This window comes from Bufo bufo, chromosome 3 (genome assembly GCF_905171765.1).
Source record: "Bufo bufo chromosome 3, aBufBuf1.1, whole genome shotgun sequence".
Classification (NCBI taxonomy): domain Eukaryota; kingdom Metazoa; phylum Chordata; class Amphibia; order Anura; family Bufonidae; genus Bufo; species Bufo bufo.
The window spans coordinates 491,091,700-491,115,966 of NC_053391.1; the positions used below are offsets into that span (position 1 = coordinate 491,091,700).

Consider the following 24,267-nt stretch of genomic DNA (forward strand, 5'->3'; position numbering starts at 1 on the left):
AATAACACTGCATGGCATGGTGGGAAACTCGTTCATGGTGTTATTTAGTGGAGGCCTCTCATGGACGGGTCTAGTCACTTGCCTCTCCATCAGCAACCATGTTTGGACCTGGGGGTGAGTCAGGACACCACCATACTTATTAGATGGTTGTCAGGCCCTGCTGAAATGATTGGGTTCAGCAGGCATTCCTCTAATGAACAAGGCCACCCTTACACTCCCATCTCAGGCCACTGTTGAAGTATAAGGAGGGTTTCCACATGTGATGGTCATTGTGAAAATGTCCTTTCCAGTCTCTGGTGAACCAGAGAAGAGTATGGAGTATATTAAATAATTGAGTGTCCTGATATTCGCACGTGGGTTTTTAATAATATAGATGTTCCCGCTTACAGATCTTTCATAGTTTGAGAGAATTATCGATACTGATATGGATTATGTTTCCTCCTCAGCTTGATTATTGCGCCAGCTTGAAAAATCTTGATGCTGTTTCAAGTAAACCAAATTATAAGTTCTTACAGGTATGGTATGTCCACACACACCACAGGTTGGGTTGGGTTGTAAACCATCTTTGAGGGGGTTGTCCGAGACTTTTATACTATCCTCTGGAGAGGGACTCAGTATCTGATTGGTGGGGGTCCGACATTGGAACCTCCACTAATCAACAGTTTGAGAAGGCACTCGCAGTAGCGCTGTGTCCTTCTGTCATCTCACCAAGCATGGTGCTGTACATTGTATAGAGGCTGTGGTTGGAATGGCACTCAGCCCCATTCACTTCAATGGGGCTGAGCTGCCCCTAGGTCATGTGACCAATGTATGGGATGTCAGTGGCCTCGGCTAAGTTGTGAGAAGGCTGCAGCACTACCGCAAGCACTGGTGCCTTCTCAAACAGCTGATCGGCTGGGCTCCCGGAGGCTGGACCCCCACCGATTTAGATACTGATGACCATCAGTAGAAAAGTCTCGGAAAACCCCCTTTAAGATTAGGATCTTAAAGGGCTTCTGTCACCCCACTAAAGTCATTTTTTTTTTTTTTGGCTATTACTCATTTTGGTTCAGTAGTTAATTAAAAAAACGGACTTTTATAATATGCAAATTACCTCTCTACCAGCAAGTAGGGCGGCAGTCGCATCCTACTTTCATAAAGATGCCCCCTCCTCATGTTGATTGACAGGGCCAGCGAACGCGCTCGTCCTCTGGCTGGCCCTGTCTGCATTCAAAATCTGGCGCCTGCGCCGTACCTGTTTTCAGTCGGCGCAGGCGCACTGAGAGGAGGACGCTCGCTCGGCCGCTCCATCCTCAATGCGCCTGCGCTGATGACGTCACATCTACACCCGGCGCAGGCGCACTGAGGAAGGAGCGGCCGAGCGAGCGTCCTCCTCTCAGTGCGCCTGCGCCGACTGAAGACAGGTACGGCGCAGGCGCCAGATTTTGAATGCAGACATATATTGATATATCGCAGTATAGGGATTATAAGTAGCCAAAAAAAAAAGAAAGACTTTAGTGGGGTGACAGAAGCCCTTTAAGATTAAGATCACGTTGTGATGGTGTTGCGTTTTGGATGTGGCAAAAAACAGCATAAAAATGCACTTTTTTAAATGAATTCTTGCCACATTCAAAACACGACACATGACATTTGGCAGTACCCTCAGGCAACTGGGCAAAAAAAGGTGCATGACATTTTACCACCAGCCATTTCACAGGTAAAACACATAGGGGTCATTTATTTAGACCAGCGTTTTAGACGTCCTCTACATAACTTCGGCGGATCCACGCCACTTCCTAGCTGTCACCTAATCCAGTCGGAGAAAATGGTAAGTGAGACTGGCCTGCCGACCCTTCCCATTGCGTACCATGCCCCCTTTTTTAGACCTGACGTGAGCGAGGAAAAGTTGAAGATTGCAGTGCAAAATAACCTTTGCGCCACAATCTGTGCTAGGAATATGCCAAAAATAGGCAAATTTCTCTTAGTGAATGACCCCCATAAAACCTGGAAAGACTGTGCGGCCAAAAAGATGGTCACAAAACCACGGTGCTTTATGGTAATACCAGTTTTGGGATGCATCTTGCCCGCACGTCAGTCACAGCGTGTAGCCCCGTCCTTGCCACATTTCACATAAAGCAAGCAGATGTAGTATGCAGTCACATCCTGGACTGGTCTACTTGCCGCAGAATATGCATATTAGGCTACTTTCACACTAGCGTTCGGGGTTCCGCTTGTGAGCTCCGTTTGAAAGCTCTCACAAGCGGCCCCGAACGGATCCGTACTGCCCCAATGCCTTCTGAGTGGATCCGCATCCACTCAGAATGCATCAGTATGGCACCGTTTGGCCTCCATTCCGCTCAGCAGGCGGACATCCGAACGCAGATTGCAGCGTTCGGGTATCCGCCTGGCCGTGCGAAGCCAAACGGATCCGTCCAGACTTACAATGGGGACGGATCCGTTTGACACAATATGGTGCAATTTCAAACAGATCCGTCCCCCATTGACTTTCAATGTAAAGTCTGGATGGATCCGTCTCACTAACTTTCACACTTAGAATTTTTTCTGAACTATAATGCAGACGGATCCGTTCTGACCGGATCCCAACGTTTGCATTATAGGAGCGGATCCGTCTGTGCAGACACTAGACGGATCCGCTCTGAACGCAAGTGTGAAAGTAGCCTAACTTCACGGATTTCCTGGCCATGCCTCAGCTCTGTGCACAGTGAATATCTCCATTCATATCCAGCAATGAGCTGTGAAATCAGTGTGTGTTCTCCAGTGCCGTCAGTATGTGATACTGTGCTGATGTGTCATGGCTGCCTGTCATCTCTGTCCTTGTACCTCAGGGGGATATCTGTGACTCGCACTTTATAAAGCAGCTCTTTGGAACAGAAAACATAGACGTGGTTCTCCATTTTGCTGCGCAGACCCATGTAGGTGAGCGTCTGCTTTATTATTTCTCTGAAATGCATTCCCTTTAACGTGACTCGTTTCTGTAATGTAGATTTACATAGATTTTCTTAGTTTATTGTAGCTGTTTATGTGGACGGCCATATTGGAGACAGACTCTGCTCCTGTATGGACGGTACAGTGGCAGTCAATTGGAAGAAATGTCAGATTATTCCCGTCTCCAGGAAATGATGGCACCCCCATAGCAGTGGGGATGTACAGTCGTGGCCAAAAGTTTTGAGAATGACATAAATATTGGAAAGTGGAAAAGTTGCTGCTTAAGTTTTTATAATAGCAAATGTTATGAAGAGTGATCAGATGAATTGCATAGTCCTTCTTTGCCATGAAAATTAACTTAGTCCCAAAAAAACTTTCCACTGCATTTCATTGCTGTCATTAAAGGGTTTCTGTCACCCCGCAAAACTCATTTTTTTTTTTTTTGGATAGTTAGATTGCTCATAGTGCGATATAGCAGAATATAATGCTCTTACTTACTTTCATGCGGCCGATTCTTTATAAAACGAACTTTTATAATATGTAAATCAGGGCTCTACCAGCAAGTAGGGCGTCTACTTGCTGGTAGCTGCTGCAGAAATCCGCCCCCTCGCCGTGTTGATTGACAGGGCCAGCCGTGATCTCCTCCTCCGGCCGGCCCTGTCAGTAATTCAAAAATCGCGCGCCTCGCGTCATTCGGCGCAGGCGCTCTGAGATGAGGAGGCTCGTATCCTCAGCACTCCCTCAGTGCGCCTGCGCCGATGACATCACCGAAAGAGAAGACGTCATCGGCGCAGGCGCACTGAGGGAGTGCTGAGGATACGAGCCTCCTCATCTTAGAGCGCCTGCGCCGAATGACGCGAGGCGCGCGATTTTTGAATTACTGACAGGGCCGGCCGGAGGAGGAGATCACGGCTGTCCCTGTCAATCAACACGGCGAGGGGGCGGATTTCTGCAGCAGCTACCAGCAAGTAGACGCCCTACTTGCTGGTAGAGCCCTCATTTACATATTATAAAAGTTCGTTTTATAAAGAATCGGCCGCATGAAAGTAAGTAAGAGCATTATATTCTGCTATATCGCACTATAAGCAATCTAACTATCCCAAAAAAAAAAAATGAGTTTTGCAGGGTGACAGAAACCCTTTAAAGGACCTGCTGAGATCATTTCAGTAATCGTCTTGTTAAAGGGAACCTGTCACCAAAAAAACGCTTACTAAGCTGTTAATAGTACCTTATAGTGCTGCATAGTAGTTTCCTAATGCACTTTTTCATCGTTTAGCCGCATTTAGCCTCCTTGAGAAATCGATCTTTCTCGCTCATATCATTGGGGGACACAGGACCGTGGGTATAGCTTGCTGCTGCCACTAGGAGGCGATAGTAGGCTGAAAGCTGTTAGCTCCTCCCCTGCAGGCTATACCCCCTCCAGCCTGGAGAGAGCATATCAGTTTTTAGCTTAGTGTCGTAGGAGGCAGACCTCCCTGCTTTGCAGGGTGGCGTTTTTATTTTTTCTTTTGATTTTATTATTTTTATCTTTAATTCACAGACTACTGGAAGGGGGCACAGGGTCGCCTGCGTCCCTGTATCCCCGGGAGGCTGGCCGGTGTATCTAAGTCACCGCCTTGCCTCCCCCAAGAAGGCAAAGTGGACCAGGGCAGCCTCGCTCCCCTGCTTCCCCCCAGCAAGAGGGCCACCCTCTCTTCAGCCCTTCTCTGCCCGGACCCCTGTCGCATGGTGCCAGCGGTCATAGGGTGGCCCTGCTGGTGTTGCATCATAGGGTGAAGAACACAGATGAAGACAGGTAAGTAATCTGCTTCATCCCCCTAGCTGCAGGAGAACCTCCTCCATCTTCCGGGCTGGAAGGGGGCGTGGCTTGCCGTTCCCGTGCTGGAAGGGGGCGTGGCTTATTCTCCCGCCCTGATTCAGCTTCCTGATTCTTCCTCGGCGCTGCGTGGGTAGGACACAGGACCTGGGACCTCCATACTGGTAGGCAATCGATGCCCCCATCCAGCAGCAGATTTGACCATGTCTGACCCGGCCACTGACCCCCACCAGGCACCCTGTAGGACCACTTACTATGCCTGCTCCTTATGTTCGGAGAAATTTCCTCGTGGTCAGTCACTATCACTGTGCTCTGCATTCAGAAACCTGCACAGAGCCATCCCCCTAGGGCACAACAGCCCACAGAAGCCCTGGAGCGGCCTGTCCAGGGGGAACCAGACTGGGCAAGGTCCCTGTCACGGGCAGTGGAAGACCTCTCAAAAATCTCCCATTCCACCCATTCATTGCTGGGTCGTTTGGTAGAGAAATCACCACCGGCGCAACCCGCACAGTCGCATAGCGCACAAACCAGAGGCAGACTTCCTAGTAAGCGCCCCAGAGCAGGCACCCGTTCCTCCTCTGACGCCTCAGCATCCCCCCTGCTCCTGGATCCCATTCACAGGCGTCCTCCCTTTTAGGCGACGCACTGTCAGAAGGAGAGCTTGGGGATTCGGATGCAGATATGTATCCGGAGCACTCTTCTCAGATTGCATCCATGGTGGCTAGCCTGATATCGGCAATAAGGGACACCTTCCAGGTTCAGGAGGACCTTCCCTCCACTAGCCAACAAGGGGTGTCATTTCTGCGTACGAAGCAGAACCCCAAATCGTTCCCATTACACGACGATTTTTCTATCGTTGTCACGAAGGCTTGGGACCAGCCAGGTTTGCGTTTCATTATTCCGAAACGCCTAAACCTACTCTACCCTTTTCCACGCGAGTCCGTGGACAAATGGTCCTCCCCACCGAAGGTGGACCCACCGGTTGCTCGCTTGGCAAAATTCACTACCATCCCGGTGGCGGATGGCTCGTCCCTCCAGGATCCAGTGGACCGCCGCATAGAGTCACTCTCTAAGTCGATCTTCACTGCGAGCGGTTCGGCATTGCGGCCGATTTTCGCCTCTGCCTGGGTAGCCAAAGCAGTTTCGGAGTGGTCCCTCCGTTTGAACCAGGACATAGCGTCCGACCTCCCTCCCGCTGAACTTCAATCGTCAGCGCTCCAAATTTCTCAGGCAGGGAAATATCTCTGTGAAGCGGCTCTGAATGCTGGGACTATGATCGCCCGTTCCTCAGCTCTCGCCACTTCCATCCGCCGGGAGTTGTGGCTCAAGGCCTGGAAAGCCGATTCCTCATCTAAGCGCTCCCTGTTGAGGCTTCCTTTCTCGGGGTCTCGGCTATTTGGGTCCAAATTAGATGAAATTATTTCGGAGGCTACGGGTGGAAAAAGCACCCATCTGCCCCAACCCAGGGCAAAGCGGCCTTTTCAGTCCAGAACTTCATCTTCTCGCTTTCAGTCCTTTCGCCGCTTTTCGGGCACCCGTTCAGCACCCACCTCAGCGGCGGGGCCGCCCAATCAGGATCGGCGGAAAGGACCGTCCTTTAAGCCCCAGCAGGCCTGGCATCCGCGGCCTCAGCAGCCTCGCACAGCCCCAGGTAAGCAGCCTTCAGCATGAAAATTTGTCCCCACCCTCACAGGTGGGGGGGCGTCTTCTCCTGTTTCAGGAGATTTGGCACGCCCATATTCCGGACGCATGGGCGCTCGAGGTTGTCTCCTCGGGCTACAAAATAGAGTTCAGGTCTCTTCCCCCCAACCGCTTCTTCCTCTCCCAGCCCTCCAGGGATCCCATCCGGGCCGCGGCTCTTTTGCACGCAGTCCAGTCACTTCTCTCACGGGGGGTGATTTCCCCTGTTCCCTTGGAGGATCGGTTTACGGGTTTTTATTCCAACCTGTTTGTGGTCCCCAAAAAGGAGGGCGATGTGAGGCCAGTGCTGGACCTAAAACTGTTGAACCGTTATCTGCGGGTTCAAAGGTTCAGGATGGAGTCCCTCCGTTCCGTGGTTGCTTCACTGGTGAAAGGGGAGCACATGGTGTCCTTAGACATCCAGGATGCATATCTCCACATCCCCATCGCCACAGACCACCAACGGTTCCTTCGATTTGCCATCCAGGCAGCTCATTACCAGTTTGTCGCTCTGCCGTTCGGTCTGGCGACGGCTCCGCGAGTGTTTACAAAAGTTCTTGCCCCTCTTCTGGGGATTCTGCGGTCCAGAGGCATTACTCTTCTCCCGTATCTGGACGACATCTTAATCAAGGCACCTACAGCGGCTCAATGCGAAGAGAGTCTTCAGATTACGATGAGCACCCTCACTCGCTTCGGGTGGATAATCAACCTGAGGAAGTCATGCCTGTCTCCCACCACTCAGATCAGATTCTTGGGCATGACACTGGACTCCGAGGCTGCCGTGGTGCGTCTACCACTGGACAAGAGATCGGACATTCAGAGGACGGTGCGTCTGCTCATTCAGCGCCGCAGGGTGTCGATTCGCAGCTGCATGCGAGTACTGGGCCTGATGATTCCATTCGCCCAGTTCCACACCAGGGATTTTCAGAGGCTCATTTTGTCCTCCTGGGACAAGTCCCGGGATTCTCTGGACCTCAGGATCTCTCTGTCCCACCCAGTGCGCGCGGCTCTTGGCTGGTGGATGGTACCGGACCACCTGTCCTCCGGGAAGTCCTTCCTCCCAGTGTCATGGACGGTGGTCACGACGGACGCCAGCCTCCGCGGCTGGGGAGGGGTCTTCGGTACCCGGACAGCCCAAGGCGTTTGGTCTCCATCGGAGTCCAAACTACCTATCAATATACTGGAGCTCCGGGCCATCTACCTCTCCCTCTGCCATTGGACCCCCTACTTGCAGGGCCGTCAGGATACAGTCGGACAAAGCCACAGCGGTTGCCTATATCAACCACCAAGGGGGGACTCGCAGCGGGACGGTGATGAACGAAGCCGCAAGGATTCTGCAGTGGGCGGAAGCCCATGTTCCGGTGATCTCGGCTATATTCATCCCGGGTGTGGACAATTGGACAGCGGACTTCCTCAGCCGAACGACGGTGGACTCGGGGGAGTGGTCTCTCCATCCGGAGGTGTTCGAGGACCTTTGTCTCCGGTGGGGACGCCCGGAAGTGGATCTGATGGCGTCCAGGCTAAATCACAAACTCCCGTGCTTTCTGTCTCGCGCAGAAGATCCGATGGCGTACGACGTGGACGCCCTCGTGGCTCCGTGGGACAACTTGACGTTTCTGTACGTGTTCCCTCCGTTACCGCTCCTACCTCGGATCCTACGCAGAATCAGGATGGAGGGCATTCAGACGCTTCTGATCGCCCCAGACTGGCCTCGTCGAGCTTGGTACTCAGAGCTCATTCTTCTTCTGGGAGACGAACCGTGGCCCCTTCCACTCAGGCCCGACCTGCTCTCACAGGGCCCAGTCTTCCACCAGGGTTTAAATACGCTACGTTTAACGGCGTGGCTATTGAAACCTTCCTGTTGAAGCAAAGAGGTTTCTCCGATGCGGTTGTTCGCACGATGATTAGGGCTAGGAAGCCCTCCTCCGCCAAGATCTATTATCGGACGTCGAAATCTTTCCTCAAATTCTGTGAGGACAGAGATCTTCCTCCCAGGCAGTTTTCCCTCCCTACGGTGCTGGCTTTCCTTCAGGCGGGTTTAGAGCTGGGACTAGCTCTGAGTTCGCTGAAAGGTCAGGTTTCTGCTCTTTCCATTTTTTTTCCAGCGTACACTGGCGGTGTTGGGTCCTGTCAAGACTTTCATACAGGGAGTGGCTCACACCGCAGTCCCTTATCGGCCACCGTTGCATTCCTGGGACCTGAATCTGGTGCTGGTAGCGCTCCAGTCCGAGCCATTTGAACCTCTGCGATCAGTCTCCCTTCGCATGCTTTCATGGAAGGTTGCGTTTCTGGTTGCAATTACCTCTATCCGGCGGGTGTCGGAACTGGCGGCTCTCTCGTCCAAAGAGCCCTTCTTGGTGTTTCATCAAGACAAGGTAGTACTCCGGACAGTGCCGTCCTTCCTGCCGAAGGTGGTGTCGGCGTTTCATGTTAATGAGGACATTGTTCTGCCCTCTTTTTGCCCTGAGCCTTCTCATCCTAGGGAGGTGGCTCTCCACCGTCTGGATGTGGTACGGGCCTTGCGGATCTACCTGGCAGTGGTGGCCCCTTTTAGACGTACGGACTCCCTGTTCGAAATCTCGGAAGGTCCTCGTAAAGGTTTGGCAGCCTCGAAGGTGACGATTGCTCGGTGGATTAGATCGGCCATTGCAGAGGCCTACCGCTCTAAGGGCAAGGTTCCTCCTCCCGGTATCACGGCTCACTCTACCAGGGCGGTCGGGGCTTCTTGGGCTCACCTTCACCACGCTTCGGCGTCTCAATTGTGTAAGGCAGCGACTTGGTCCTCTTTACACACCTTCACGAAATTTTACCGAGTGCATTCTTTCGCCTCGGCGGATGCTGCTCTTGGCCGCAGAGTTTTGCAGGCCACAGTGTAGTGTCTTACCGGAGGGAGTTGGTTTTGTTCTGGGCCAGTGGTTGTTTCCCGCCCCGGGGACTGCTTTAGGACATCCCACGGTCCTGTGTCCCCCAATGATATGAGCGAGAAAACGAGATTTTTGTGAACTCACCTGTAAAATCTCTTTCTCGCTTTATTCATTGGGGGACACAGCACCCACCCATTTTTTCTTTTATTATGAGGCCAGTGGGTCCGAGTTGCCGGTTGGGGCTGGTGTCCGGTTTGGTTTTTTTGTTGGGCAGTGGTCCTTACTGGTTGTGTTTTGTTTCGGTACTGTTTCTCCTACTGCTGAAGCACAAACTGATATGCTCTCTCCAGGCTGGAGGGGGTATAGCCTGCAGGGGAGGAGCTAACAGCTTTCAGCCTAGTGTCGCCTCCTAGTGGCAGCAGCAAGCTATACCTACGGTCCTGTGTCCCCCAATGAATAAAGCGAGAAAGAGATTTTACAGGTGAGTTCACAAAAATCTCGTTTTTATTCAGCCGCTGCCCCCTGCTTCAAGTCAGGTTTGAAGTCATGGGGGCAGCGGCCTAGGCGTCTCCAATGCTGCTCTCCCCGCCTCCCGCCGCCTTTATTGACAAGCCGGATCTCAGTGCCGGGACCGCGCTCCCAGCCCGCATGCGCAGTAAAGGGCTGCTGTAGCGCGATCCCGGCTCTGGCCGGCTTCAGTTTCGCTACTGCGCATGCGCCTGCCAGCCTTACATACTAGCGCAGTTACAGAAGATGCCGGGCGAATGCGCAGTAGCGAAACTGAAGCCGGCTGAGTGTACGAGCCGGAGCCGGGATCGCGCTACAGCAGCCCTTTACTGCGCATGCGGGCTGGGAGCGCGGTCCCGGCACTGAGATCCGGCTTGTCAATAAAGGCGGCGGGAGGCGGGGAGAGCAGCATTGGAGACGCCTTTTGGGTCCATGGCCTGGAAACTCCCCAGATCTTAATCCCATTGAGAACTTGTGGTCGATCCTCAAGAGGCGGGTGGACAAACAAAAACCCACTAATTCTGACAAACTCCAAGAAGTGATTATGAAAGAATGGGTTGCCATCAGTCAGGAATTGGCCCAGAAGTTGATTGAGAGCATGCCCAGTCGAATTGCAGAGGTCCTGAAAAAGAAGGGCCAACACTGCAAATACTGACTCTTTGCATAAATGTCATGTAATTGTCGATAAAAGCCTTTGAAACGTATGAAGTGCGTGTAATTATATTTCACTACATCACAGAAACAGCTGAAACAAAGATCTAAAAGCAGTTTAGCAGCAAACTTTGTGAAAACTAATATTTGTGTCATTCTCAAAACTTTTGGCCACGACTGTATACAGTCTTACCTGGGTGTATAGTTTTTCTATCCTAGCAAACCTAGGCTTATAGCAGTACAGAAGAGTTGTCATTATTACCCCCATCTTCCTTTTGTGTAATGCGAATAGGATGATTTGCCTCATCCACTCTCAGGAGGTGCTACAGTGGTCGGACCCCCACTGATCTGATAAGGATTTCCCCTTTAACCTGTTTTGACTTGCACTGTATGTCCTGGCAGTCCACATCCTTGCTAATCGTGCAGTCAGTGACCGCCGGGGATGGTTTTTCTTACCGTGCTTGCCATCTCCATTGCGGTATACAGAGCAGGTAGAGCCAGTGCCATTTCTTGCTCAGGTTCCAGCAGTCCCGGGATACTAAGAAAAACATTACAAACACACACTTGGTATGTGTCTTATCCACAAATTGTGTGATTTTTGTAAATATACGGTATATGGCGGGGGGGTTGAGATTTCGAGAATAGCCTGCTTGCTGTTTCTGCCGACCAGAAGTCTGTTGGTAACGATAACCAGGGATGCCAATGTGACAGGCATTATGTTCTTGGATTTCTTAAAGGGGTTTCTTGAGTTTCCAGTGTTGATGGCCTGTCCTTCGGATAGTCTTTCAGACAGATAGGAATCGTCTGTAGTACACCAGAAGTTACAAGAAGACCTCTTGCAGTGTCAATAGTTCACTTTTATATTAAAGGGGCTCTTTCTTCAGAAAAGTTTTTTTTAATACTCATAGAAAATCTAGAATTTAGAATCTTTGACTGTTTCTTTCTCACTTCGGCAGTACTATACCATTAAAAATGAAATATAAAACATTGTCCTTCTGTAGCGTTTACTGATGCTGTGAGGGGAAAATGTTATCTGTCATAGTAATAGTAGAGGTAGAATTGGGATGGCAGTATGGTAGCTCTGTCTTGTATGAGTGCAATGTGTGATGCTCTGGTTGGGTCACTCGCCCCCTTCCCTCTCTGACTGAGAACATCAAGTGAGGCTGTTTGCTGTACTAAAAGTCCAAGCAAAGGAGGACGTTAAAGAGGACAGGAAGTAGAATACATGGAGGGATTTCAAAATATACCATATCCAGAAAACCATCCACCAATTTTGTTAACGAAAATGACATGAAATATTCACATATTGGTGGTTAATATTTGTGATCCTAATGAGAGAACGGTGTATGTCTAAAGCAATCATTGTGTATTACTGCAGCTATGTGCTATGGATGTTAGGCTTCCTTTATTACTTACTGTCCTTTTTTCTACAGATCTATCATTTTTGGAATCCTTTAAGTTTGCGTATGTGAACATCTATGGAACGCACGTTCTTCTTAATGCTGCCTATGAAGCTGGAGTGGAAAGGTTTGTCTACATAAGTACAGATGAAGTTTATGGTGGAAGTCTCGATCAGGTAGCTGTTATTGTCACTTTTTACTGTGTGTTTATAACTGCGTAAACGTGTGGCAGGAAATATGGGGTATGTTCACACAGCTTACATCACACCCGAAGAACCCAACATGGATCTGGGACCAAAATCTGAGGTTAAGGCTACATGCACACGACTGTATGTGATTTGCGGTCCGCAAAAAAAAAAGAAAAAAGGATGACATCCGTATGCCATCCATTTTATTTCGCGGATCCATTGTAACAATGCCTAAAACGGACAAGAATAGGACATGTTCTATTTTTTTTTTTTGCGGGGCTACGGAACGGACATAGTGATGCGGACAGCACACGGTGTGCTGTCTGCATTTTTTGCGGACCCATTGAAATCAATGGGTCCGCATCCTATCTGCAAAAAAAACAACTGAACGGACATGGGAACAAACAACGTTCGTGTGCATGTAGCCTAAGGCTCGGATTCCTGCAGCGGATTTGTAATTTGTCACGCTATGGATCTGACCTCAGATTAGCCTCATTCAAAGGGGTCTAATCTGCATGTCGCTACCCAGTCCCAGTTTCCACGCGGATTTCACATCAAGAAGTGACCTGTCAAATCGTAGCCATATGAACAGCCATGTGGATTCCCTCTGGACACAGTGCTGTGGGATCTGTATGAACATACCTTAATGATCAAATACAATAGGCCATAGATAATTCAAAAATGGGTTAATGCAGTGATCCCTCAAGATACAATATTGTCATCATAAGTTGAAGCTAGACTCAACATCCAACGTCTCAGACTCAGATCCACCCAATCAACATGGCTATTTCACTAGTAAAGCACCTTTACTGGTTGTCTAGTAGCTCCTCTGTGACACCACATGTTCTGTGCTGCCCCCGTCTGTCCAGGATCAGCTGCTCCTTTGGACACCAGTTGAGCGGCAATCCATTTTTTTTTTCTGGTCCATGTATGTACAATGCAAGACCCTGAAGAAGCTCCTGCCCTCACCATAGAAAGTGATTTACAGCTTCCAGCATCTATGCCTGTCTGTTTTATTTAAGGACTTGCTTTATATGTCTTAGTTATCTGCTTATTTTTCTTAAAACTTCATTTTTTCTTATTCTGGGATGACATTTTTGGGCTTTGGAACCCGATGAATGAGTGGACTAATGAGGCAGAGCAGACAGTCTGATCCTCTGCTGCGATGTTGAAGGCTCTGCCAGCGCTGCCTATGCCACAGGTTACACAAAGGTTAACATTATTGTGCAGGGTGTCGGACTCCTGCCAATCAGCTAGTGATGGCTTATCTTGTGGATAGGCCATCACTTAGTAAAGACTGGACACCCTATTGAAGGCTTATATTAGCCGGGCAGATCTTCAAGGTGATTGTCGGAACGGAAGCAGTTGCCTGCCCGTCAGCGGAGGAGACCGCTACTATTACCTGCAGTGATCTCTTCCACTGTATGGAAGAAGCGATCACTAATGCCATTGCTTGTCCCAATTCAAAATCATTGTTTGCCGGCAGCAGTTTGTGATTAGACAGCACGATCTGCCACCGGCAAATGATAATTTTTTAACCTGCTAAAAGATTGCACGTGCCTGAGTAATCGGCGGCAGTATTGCACTGCCAGATCATAGCTAACGCGCGTTACTACGATTGCTTGTTAGGGATCTGAACGATTAACTACCCATGTAATATAAGCTTAAGAGTGTAATGTGGCTACAAATGTAATCTCTTCTCCTTAGTGAACAGCGGTTTTCTACCGATCTGCCCCCATGTGTGCGGTAACATGGGCGATCACTCCTTTATTTTGGTAGAATTGGGTCTTATTACTGAAGTACAAAGCCACATTTTAGTTTTGGGATTTCGGCTGTCCAGGGGTATTTAGCCGTTTTCTACAAATGTGCCCCACTGTGCTCCTAATGTTGTAGCAGTCAGCCCCCCCCCCCCCCCCCCCCGCGAGGAGCTGTGGGGCTTGTACTGTTCTCGCCATGTTCCAGTGGTTAGTGGTTAGAGGTCACATTGGTGTAAACAATGATTCTCAGCGTTTGGACGGTGTAATTCCCAGTACACAATTATGTAGATGAATCTCTTTATTACAGAATGTTTTGCCCAGCATTCTGAACATTATTCCACTCCGCTGCCATCTTTAAAAATTCATATTTCATTAGGAATTTGATGAAACATCACCAAAACGGCCAACAAATCCATATGCGGCGTCCAAAGCAGCTGCAGAAGGCTTTGTGCTGTCTTTCTGGGAAAGATACAAGGTAAGGAGGCGAGGGAAGAGCCAAGGATATATTAGCATTGGGAGTCTTTGCTGTATTCAGCGGGGTATGTGTGTAAATGAAGCATCACACAGCCATATGTTGTGAAGTGTGAAATGATTATTTCTGCTGCTGGATGTATTTAGGACGTGGACCAAAGTGTCCCACCTGCTCTGCGATGCACCAGCTGTCATTATTTCTTACTCTATGAAACTGCAGCCCGTAATCTGTCCAGAATGGCGGCATAAACACGCTGATGCCATTTTTTTATTCAGCGCAGCATCTGTGGTACTTTTACTTCTTATGAGAATTGTTCAGTTTAATCAATTGCACTTCTAAAAAAAAAAAACTTACATTATAGAAAAGTTATCAGTGCCGCATACTTTATGATGAGCAGTGCCTTCCTGTAAATGTACGACCAGCCACGTATCGGTAATGGGACCACAGAGCTTCTCTGTGTGCGTCCATTGTCTGTGGTCATCAAGTGTATGACAGAATGCATTACTGTACAGTAGACAATGGCTTAAAGGGGTCGTGTCATGAGGACTGTCTCTGTCTGCATGTCCTTGAGCCATTCTCTCACAAAGGGTTAACTGTTTTTCTAGCTGTGTGACTGGTACTTTCACTTTCTGCTGATCCTCTAAGAAACCTTATCTGTAAATTACCAGTAAGTAATCAGTAAGATAAGGATTGAGCTATAATGAGCCTTTATAAGGCCAGAGATAAGGATCTGCAGCAGAGAGAAAATACAGATCCTGCTAGTAGATAAACTCAAAGCTGTGCAGAGAAAATGGCTCATCATTTTTGATAAAAACCAATTGAAAAAATTATTTTTAGCTCAAAATGAGTACAATGCAAAAAATAGCATAATCTAAGGCATTAGGGTCTAAGAGGGTGGCAGCGGACTAGAGCAGAGGGGCTGTGACAATGTGCTGTTTGTGATTGCATTTCTCCTTTCACTAATGTAATCTGCTGACAACAGTACTGTTGGGATAAGGTATTTATTAGGAAATTGCTAATGCTGCAGTTCCCTAATAGTGTAGGTGGAGGTTTGCTTTGTGGGTGGATTTTTCAGCTAGGTGTCACAGAATGAAATGGTATATAGGTAGGACTAGCCAAAAATGAGGTCACCAGATGCATAGTGATTGATACTGTAAAGGCTTCCTTTATTTTCTGTTATGGTCCAAACTGAGGTCACAGCGACCACTAGGAGGAGCACATAGTAATTTCACACCAAGACTGAAAAATTGAAATTGTAAATGAGGCATCATGTGACTGTAATAAGATGCTGCTTCATTTGTGCTATAAAATAATCGGCAGCCTGCGGTGTAAGATGGCGGGGAGGACCGTCATATCATACCGGTCAGTGCACATGTTATTGACACCTGCATTTAGTACACCGAAAGAGAGAAATTCCATGGTGCTAATCCTGACAACACCCACACTTGCTGGGTCCAGTTATATATTACATTACTTTAAAGATACCGGGTGCACATGTATTAAGACTGCTGTTTATGACGATGGTCTTAATAAAGGCCCACAGCTGGTGGTGGAACCACTGAAGTTATGAAGAGGCGCAGGCCTCTCCATAACTTCGGTGCATCCAGCTCCAGTTCTAAATATAAAACAACCTCCTAGCTGTCTTATGTTTAGACCATTTTGTACGCCTAAAACAGGCATAGAAAATGATGAATGAGACAGGCCTAGCGGCCCCTTCCTTGCCACGCCTACAATTTTAGACTTGGCGTTAGTGGGGAAGTCCCAGATAGCACGGCCATCTGCGCCTGAAATACGCCTAATTTAGGTGTATTTCAGATTAGTAAATGAGCCCCACCATCTTTAGCGTTGTAATATTTGATGAGGCTGACACATAGTATGTCCACATCCGTGTTCTAGGTATCCAAGGGAATATTTGTCTTTGATAATGTGGATGACCAAACCTAACTCTGTTTCTCTGCAGTTTCCAGTTATTATCACCAGAAGCAGCAATGTGTATGGACCACATCAGTACCCAGAAAAGGTAAGTGGGCTTGTTGCCATTTGGGTTAGTTATTTTTTCACTGCATAATACATTTTCCAGACTTATTTTTGAAACCATTTGTAGAATTTCTATGGTTGCTTCCTGATAACAACCAATGACCATGTAGTTGTCTTCACAGAACTATAGCGCTGCGTTGTGAATGTACCTCTGTATTCCAGATAGTAAAAAAAGAAAAGAACATGGAGCAATATATGGAGTGCACATAGAGCGTGAGCTCAGTCTAGATTTGCTGTAATTGCGGCCCAGGCTTACAGGCTCTGATGTTGTAGACAGTACTATGCCCTTCCACTCCGCGGCCAGTAAGTGGCGCTGTGACACACATTACACTGTTACCTTTGTTTGTATGCGCACTCCTAATGCTGCTATGTGTACTGTAAAGGTGGATTATCGGGAACAAATGTTCCTGCAAATGTTTGTTTCCCACAGTCTGCCCGACAAAACTCTCGTTCATCGAGTGATCCATGATTGTATCTGGGCAGCAGATTGTGCTGTCTAAACATCGATCTGCTGCCCAGGAACAATGCAACTGTATGAAGATGAACGATCGCAATAGCGATCCCTCCTCCTCCTCATACTGTGGAGGTGATCACTGCATGTAAATGCAGCAGTTTACTGCACTGAACAAGCAGCTGACTGTCGAGAAGGAATGCTTCCTTCCCGACAATTGACTGCTCCTCGGCGAGTGTAAATGTGCCTTTAGCAGCAGATCCTATGTAATAATAGTACCCTTACTGACAAAAATCTATAAAACAATGCACCCATATAGAAATGTTGGATTGCTGCAAAACCCGGCATGTACTTATGTCTCAAGCAGATATTTAAATGATTACAGGTGTGTACAAGTGCTTGCCTTGCTGCCCTATAAAAAGGCCTTCAGAGGCTACTTTTGGGTAGTGTACCTCTTGGTGAGATATCATTGACTGCTAGACATGCCTCTAAGACTTACTCAAAGACTTTTTGCCCAGTTGACAGCCTTTGAGAGGGGGCACGTCATTGGACTGAGAGAAGTTGGATGGTGTTTTTGACGAATTGCCCACCATCTAGATCATTGTAACCTAGCTGGTAGGAAGTGTTTGGAGCAGTGGTTACTAGCATTGAGTGAAGCGAGCTTCAGATGCTTCATCCGAAGTCGCTTCGTTTCCGAGGTACTAGCTCAAAACTAGTGGTTACATGAGGGCACGCACACATGGCGAACAGGCTCCAGATGGCCCAGACAGACAGCAGCTCCCACAGTTTCATTGTCCACCATACAGACACAGGTGGCACCTCCAGACTATAACACTTTCTTGGCCTGTCTGGTTGCCAAATTTATCGCTAATCGAGCATTTATGGGACACCCTACATGTGTGTGCAGGATCTACAGGCCCAGCTGCAACATCTGTGGATATATGTGCCACAGGATGCCATATAGAACCTGTAGGCCTCCATGCCCAACCATATCTCCTCTTGTATTCAAACTAGAGGCAGCCTAATAGGGTACTGGAGTCTCCTCTCAATTGTACAGTTTCCCCCAGTAAACATAATTTTCTCCAATATTGTAATCACTCACATGTATCATCATTACATTCACACATACAAACAACTTCTTTGTGCATTATGTTTTTTTGTCAGTAAGTGTAACATCATGAGTTGCATGTACCATCGATTTCCCTCCCCCCTTCCCCCTCCAGTGTGAATTCATTCAATAAGGAAGCTGTGCTTGCCCAAGTGCTGTCTTATTCATATCTGTGAACATGGGCTTCTTGAGACTTTGGTAAAAATCTTGCTGCGCGCTGACCTGCTGACCACCACCATCTCTGTTCCGCGCTCACAATTACTGGGACTGGATGTGGGTTCTGCCACTCAGGTCCTGACCGGATGTGTTCCTGAGTCTTCCTCAGTTGTGACCCAAGTGAAAGAGCACCACTTCCAGTCCCTATATCTCCTTGGATTTCACTTATTATTTATATATCCCAATTTCAATTACAATTCAGTTGTCTTGCCCTCCACCCGTTTTATACTCACAGAGCACAGGAAGCATAGATATGTGTAACTTTTTGGGGGGATCCCTCACACTGGGGACCTGCTTTTAGGGCCCTTTCACACTTGCGTTGTCCGGATCCGGCGTGTACTCCATTTGCCGGAATTACACGCCGGATCCGGAAAAACGCAAGTGAATTGAAAGCATTTGAAGACGGATCCGTTTTCAAAATGTGTTCAGTGTTACTATGGCACCCAGGACGCTATTAAAGTCCTGGCTGCCATAGTAGTAGTGGGGAGCGGGGGAGCGGTATACTTACAGTCCATGCGGCTCCCGGGGCGCTCCAGAATGACGTCAGGGCGCCCCATGCGCATGGATGACGTGTCCATGCGATCACGTGATCCATGCGCGTGGGGCGCCCTGACGTCACTCTGGAGTGCCCGGGGAGCCGCACGGACGGTAAGTATACTGCTCCCTTCTCCCCACTACACTTTACCATGGCAAACAGGACTTTAGCGTCCTGGCAGCCATGGTAACCATTCAGAAAAAGCTAAACGTCGGATCCGGTAATGCGCCGAAACAACGTTTAGCTTAAGGCCGGATCCGGATCAATGCCTTTCAATGGGCATTAATTCCGGATCCGGCCTTGCGGCAAGTGTTCAGGATTTTTGGCCGGAGCAAAAAGCGCAGCATGCTGCAGTATTTTCTCCGGCCAAAAAACGTTCCGGTCCGGAACTGAAGACATCCTGATGCATCCTGAACGGATTTCTCTCCATTCAGAATGCATTAGGATAATCCTGATCAGGATTCTTCCGGCATAGAGCCCCGACGACGGAACTCTGTGCCGGAAGACAAGAACGTAAGTGTGAAAGAGCCCTTAGTTTGTTCAGTTTCTGGAGAACTTTACACTTTGCTGTAATCTTTATCCATCTTTTTCCTGATGGTGATTCATTCAGAAGGTTTGACGTGTTTTCTCCTCTGGCGTGATTGTAAATGCTGCATTAAATGACATTGTAGAGGCATTAATTGCAGAATGCGTGGTTAACATCTGTTTTTCTGTTCTGTAATTCTGGTTTTATTGCCTGCACACCATGTTATTACTTTAGTAAAACAGTGTGAAAGAGAACCATTATGTGATCTTAATTGCACTTTACTGTTTTACACTCACCACTAAATCTGCGCGGGCCCTGAAATAACCCACTAAAATGACACCTCTGTGTGTTTAGGTGCTCAGTAGGCTAATAAACGTCTAATTGATGGCGGCTTCTACTCCTCAGCTTCTATTCTGCTGTGCATTGTACTCTCATTTCTACCCCACCCCCACATACTGTATACTGATGGCCTATCCTCAGGATAGGTCATCAGTGTCTGATCAGTGGGGGTCTCACTCCCCGCACCCCTGCCGATAAGCTGTTTGACAAGAGCGCCATGGCCTCTCCCTGGTCTCCTCAACCAACTGATAGGCACCCCGCCTGGAGTCGGACCCCCTCTGATCAGATATTGATGACCTACCCTGAAGATAGGTCATCAATATAGAAGACCCGAAAAACCCCTTTAAATTTTACACTGTTGCAAACGAGTTAACAAAATGTAAAGTGTTTGTAAGCCTGTAATTTGTGTCTTTGTTTGATTTCAGGTTATACCAAAGTTTATCTCCTTACTGCAGCACAACAGGAAATGGTGAGTTAAGATGGATTTAGATGAACCAATAATCAACCAGATTATCGGGAACAACCGATCCTGCGAACACTTGTTCCTGAAAATCTGCCTATGCAAATGTGCCACCGATCACCCGATGAACAAGCAAAGCGCTCGTTTATCGGATGATCCTGTCGTTCGTGCAGGCACCACCAATTATTATTTCTGGTCAGCAGACCGTGCTGTTTAAACAGTGATCTGCTGCCCAGAGACAATAATTCTGTATGGGGGCGAGGGATTGTTATAGCGATCCCTTGTCCTCGTACTGTGAAGGTGATCACTGCATGGAAATGCAGCTTTCTCCCTCACTGAACTGTCGGAAAGGAACGCTTCCTTCCCAACAATCCATCGGCCCGCCTAAACCCGCCTTTAGTCTAGTAAATCCTTATGTGCCAAGTATTGCTTATGTGGATGCAGATAACATATAGGTGACTGTACATGGTGCCGCCCAGAAGCTGGATCTGGATGCAAGTTACCACTAAGGGGCCACATCTGCACTTCCTGTTTGAAACAATGGTAAGTACAGGTATGGCCCAGCAATTAGCGGTTCTCCACATGCAGATCTCAGGGCCATGCGGTGTACAGGCACCCTAAAAAGCTGCAGCAGGTACGGGGTTTATTAAAATGGCACTAGCCATTTACTTCATATGAGGAGTTGACCACTCGTAGCATAAAGGGGGTTTCTGATTAACAATATTTATCACCTATCCACAGGATAACTGTATGATCTCTGGGACCCCAACTGAGTATGACAACAGGGGTCCTCAAGTCGTCTGTGTGCATGGAGCGGTATTGCACATGCATGACCACTGCTCCATTTACTTCTATGGGAAAGAAAGAGATAGCCGAGCGCTGTACTTGGCAGTCCCGCAGAAGTGAATGGAGCGGTGGTTCCACATGCTTACTATCACTCCATTCACACAGGGGATTTGGGTACCTCTATAATCAGCAGCCAGATCCCCAACAATGCTACATTTATCACAGATCCTGTGAATAGGTGACAAGTGGGGCCAACCCCTTTAGCGCACAGCCTAGCTCTCTTGCTGCTTCTCTCCATGTTGATATTTCCATTTAGTATGAAATATTTAGGGTGCCATTTATCAAGACCAGTGTGTTACACGCCAGTCTTAGGCCTTGTTCACACATCAGTTATTGTGAGCCAAAACCAGATGCGGATCAAACACACAGAACAGTTGCAGATCTTTTCATTATACCTTATCTCTGTGTAGCCTCCACTCCTGGTTTTGGCTCTCAATAACTGATCAAATAACTGAAGTGTGAACTCAGCCTTAGTCTCTCCCCTGCTTGCTTTCGATGCACAGACCTCTTCATATTTGTGGAGCATCTGTGTGACAAAGCAGAAATCTAGACCAGCGTGGGAGCTAGTGTACATCTCCGCTAGAATCAAGGCCACTTTCTTGGCATAGATTATAATACATGTGATGGATTGCCTACTCTGGCTGCTCACCAGGCAGTGAATGAACTCCCCAAAAAGTGCAATACTTTGTACAACAGCAGCATGCACCTGAGTTAGCGACTTTTTGACGTCGAGAGGATGACAATTGCCCCCTAGTGCATATTTCTGAATGCATAAAGTATTTGTCTGTTCTTTTTCCCTTTTTTAAAAGCTGTATCCATGGTTCTGGAAGACAAACCAGGAGTTTTCTGTACGCCTCTGACCTAGTGGACGCCATACTGACCATTCTAAAGATGGGGAAGGTTGGAGAAATCTACAATATTGGTACCAGTTTTGAAATATCTGTCACCCAGCTTGCTAAAGAACTTATCCGAATGGTAAGATGTAGTAGGACAGTAGTTCAGATCATTCCTTCCTTAACCCTTGTACATGCCTAGAGATGGTGCTAGTCTCCCAGGGGATCACGCTGCTTTTATCAGCTTGCTGGACGGGCAGTGAAGGCACTCGGAGCACACTCGCTTTACTTTAGTGTTGGCCTTATTCAGGTCTAGCGTGGCGTAACAGAAAAGTCTGGATTCTGTAATGGAGAAGGTTTGAACTGCTGAGAAATAGAAGACTTGTGCCCCTTGTTATTGTTATGTAAGCAGCTTAAAGGGTAACTGTCATATTTTTTTTGTATTTGCTAGTTTATTAGAGCTAGGCATGTATTCCTGAGTTAGTCTGTCAATGACTGCCAAAAGATCTGTAATTACCTTATAATAACAGCTTTCATTAGGTTCCTCTGTCCCTTTCCACTGCTCCCTTAAAAGACCATTGCTATGGCTCATCTGTCTCCGGCTAGAAATACGGAGGGGCGGTCCTTCACACTGCATGCCTGCATTAGGCTTCAGAGTGAGGAAGCGTGTATCTCAGTAATCCAATCTGATTGGCTGGCAGGGAGCTGCTGGCTACAGCAAGTGTGTAGGGAATGCAGTTTTGGCCTCAGAGAACTGGCAGAGCCATCTTGAGAAGATCCTCATAATGTAGGATTCAAAACAGTCGTAACTAAGGGGAAAACTCAAGGAAAACAGTGGTAAGTGAAGAAACTAAAGAAAATAATAAATATAAAATATAAATGCATAATGCTGCTGCTGCAGTAACATATGCTAAAATAGATTTTTTTTTTTTATGAAAATATGACAGTTATTCTTTAAGAGCTATTCCCAGACTAAGACTTCACTGTAACCTCATATGACATATACTGTTCATTGTTCTAGCCACGAAAACAGGGTATTCATAGGAATAAGTCTGCCGGTATTGATGTAAAGTCGCAATCCCAGCCATCTCCTGTGCATTTTCCAGTTCTATATTGTGTTTTCAAATGTTTTCGTGGTTTGGTGGTGGTGTAGATGTTGAGACTTCCTTAAGAAGCTTTGATTTTGCTTATTGCAAGGCTAGGAAATAATGGTTGTTTGTAGTTTTATGATGGGGGTTATGAGATTTACTAAGCATTGGCTTTGCTGGGGGAGAGGCAAAGAGCACCATGTCTGTTTCACTGAAACTAGACCAACAGTAAAAAAAAATAGGTTTTAGGGTCCATTCACACATCCGGATCCGTTCCGCAATTAAGCAGACACTGTGGAGGTCACTGAAAGGAACATGTTCTTTATTATGTCAAAATGAATTCTGCTTTTTGCTGAAGTTTTGTTTCTATGTTAGGTACTAACTCTGATTGCTGTGAAACTAATATACTGTAAGGTTTCTATTCTCTGTAACCCTGAATCTTATCTCTTTGGCACTACTCCCGGACAATATTCCTAATATGGAAGTTCCGTTTTTGTTTCTATTTCTCTGAGCGTAGAATGAAACGTGTTAATATGATAGGTTAAATACATAACATACGATGATATGCTAATAAAGAGGGTAAAGCCCCCTCTATATAACCTGTGTGCATTAAAAATAAACCTCAGAGTGTTCATTCAGTACATCACTGTTGTGTCTTTCGTTACTTACTGAGTGAAACGCTCTCCTGACGTCAGAAAGGACTCAAACCAAGCCGATACTAGAAGTTTTGGTGCCAGGGGTACCAAGTGGGACTCAGAGATTCCTATCAGTCACTGTTAAGGGGGCAGGGGCAACTGCGGTGGAGGTCACTGTTAAGGCATCAAGGTACTGTGAGGTCACTGTTAAGGCAGCAGGGTACTGTGGAGGTCACTGTTAAGGCATCAGGGTACTGTGAGGTCACTGTTAAGGCATCAGGGTACTGTGAGGTCACTGTTAAGGCATCAGGGTACTGTGAGGTCACTGTTAAGGCATCAGGGTACTGTGAGGTGACTGTTAAGGCATCAGGGTACTGTGAGGTCACTGTTAAGGCATCAGGGTACTGTGAGGTCACTGTTAAGGCATCAGGGTACTGTGAGGTCACTGTTAAGGCATCAGGGTACTGTGAGGTCACTGTTAAGGCATCAGGGTACTGTGAGGTCACTGTTAAGGCAGCAGGGTACTGTGGAGGTCACTGTTAAGGCAGCAGGGTACTGTGGAGGTCACTGTTAAGGGGCGGGCCCCTGAGGAGGTCACTTTCGAGGGAGTGTGGTGCTGTGAAACTCACTGTTAAAGGGGCAGGCTGCTATGAAGGTCAAAGTTAAGGGGCTGCTGTGGAGGTCCCATTTTTTAAGTGGCGGGGCACTGTGGGGGGGGTCAGTGTTATGGGGGATACTGTTGATATCTTTTAACGACACACACAAACATTAAATTAAATAGATGAAATATACCCGCGCAAAGCCGGGTCCTTCTGCTAGTAAGGTATAAAACATAAAATCCTTCCCTGTCCAACCTCCCTTAAGGGTAAAGCTGGTCATAAACATTAGAAAGATGTTGGCTGAGCATGCATGTGTTCTCTATAGGGAGGGGGG

The 24,267-nt window shown here is 47.7% G+C and overlaps 1 protein-coding gene across 1 annotated transcript in view; it reads left to right on the forward strand.

The window, feature by feature from the left end:
* TGDS (TDP-glucose 4,6-dehydratase) overlaps positions 1-24,267 on the forward strand; it is an 86,790-nt gene that overhangs the window by 44,822 nt on the left and 17,701 nt on the right. The window contains exons 3-9 of the mRNA XM_040425314.1: positions 447-515; positions 2,826-2,916; positions 11,877-12,019; positions 14,165-14,263; positions 16,221-16,280; positions 19,898-19,941; positions 21,588-21,753. Of these exons, the coding sequence (XP_040281248.1) occupies positions 447-515; positions 2,826-2,916; positions 11,877-12,019; positions 14,165-14,263; positions 16,221-16,280; positions 19,898-19,941; positions 21,588-21,753 (672 nt within the window). The remainder of the gene's footprint in view (positions 1-446; positions 516-2,825; positions 2,917-11,876; positions 12,020-14,164; positions 14,264-16,220; positions 16,281-19,897; positions 19,942-21,587; positions 21,754-24,267) is intronic.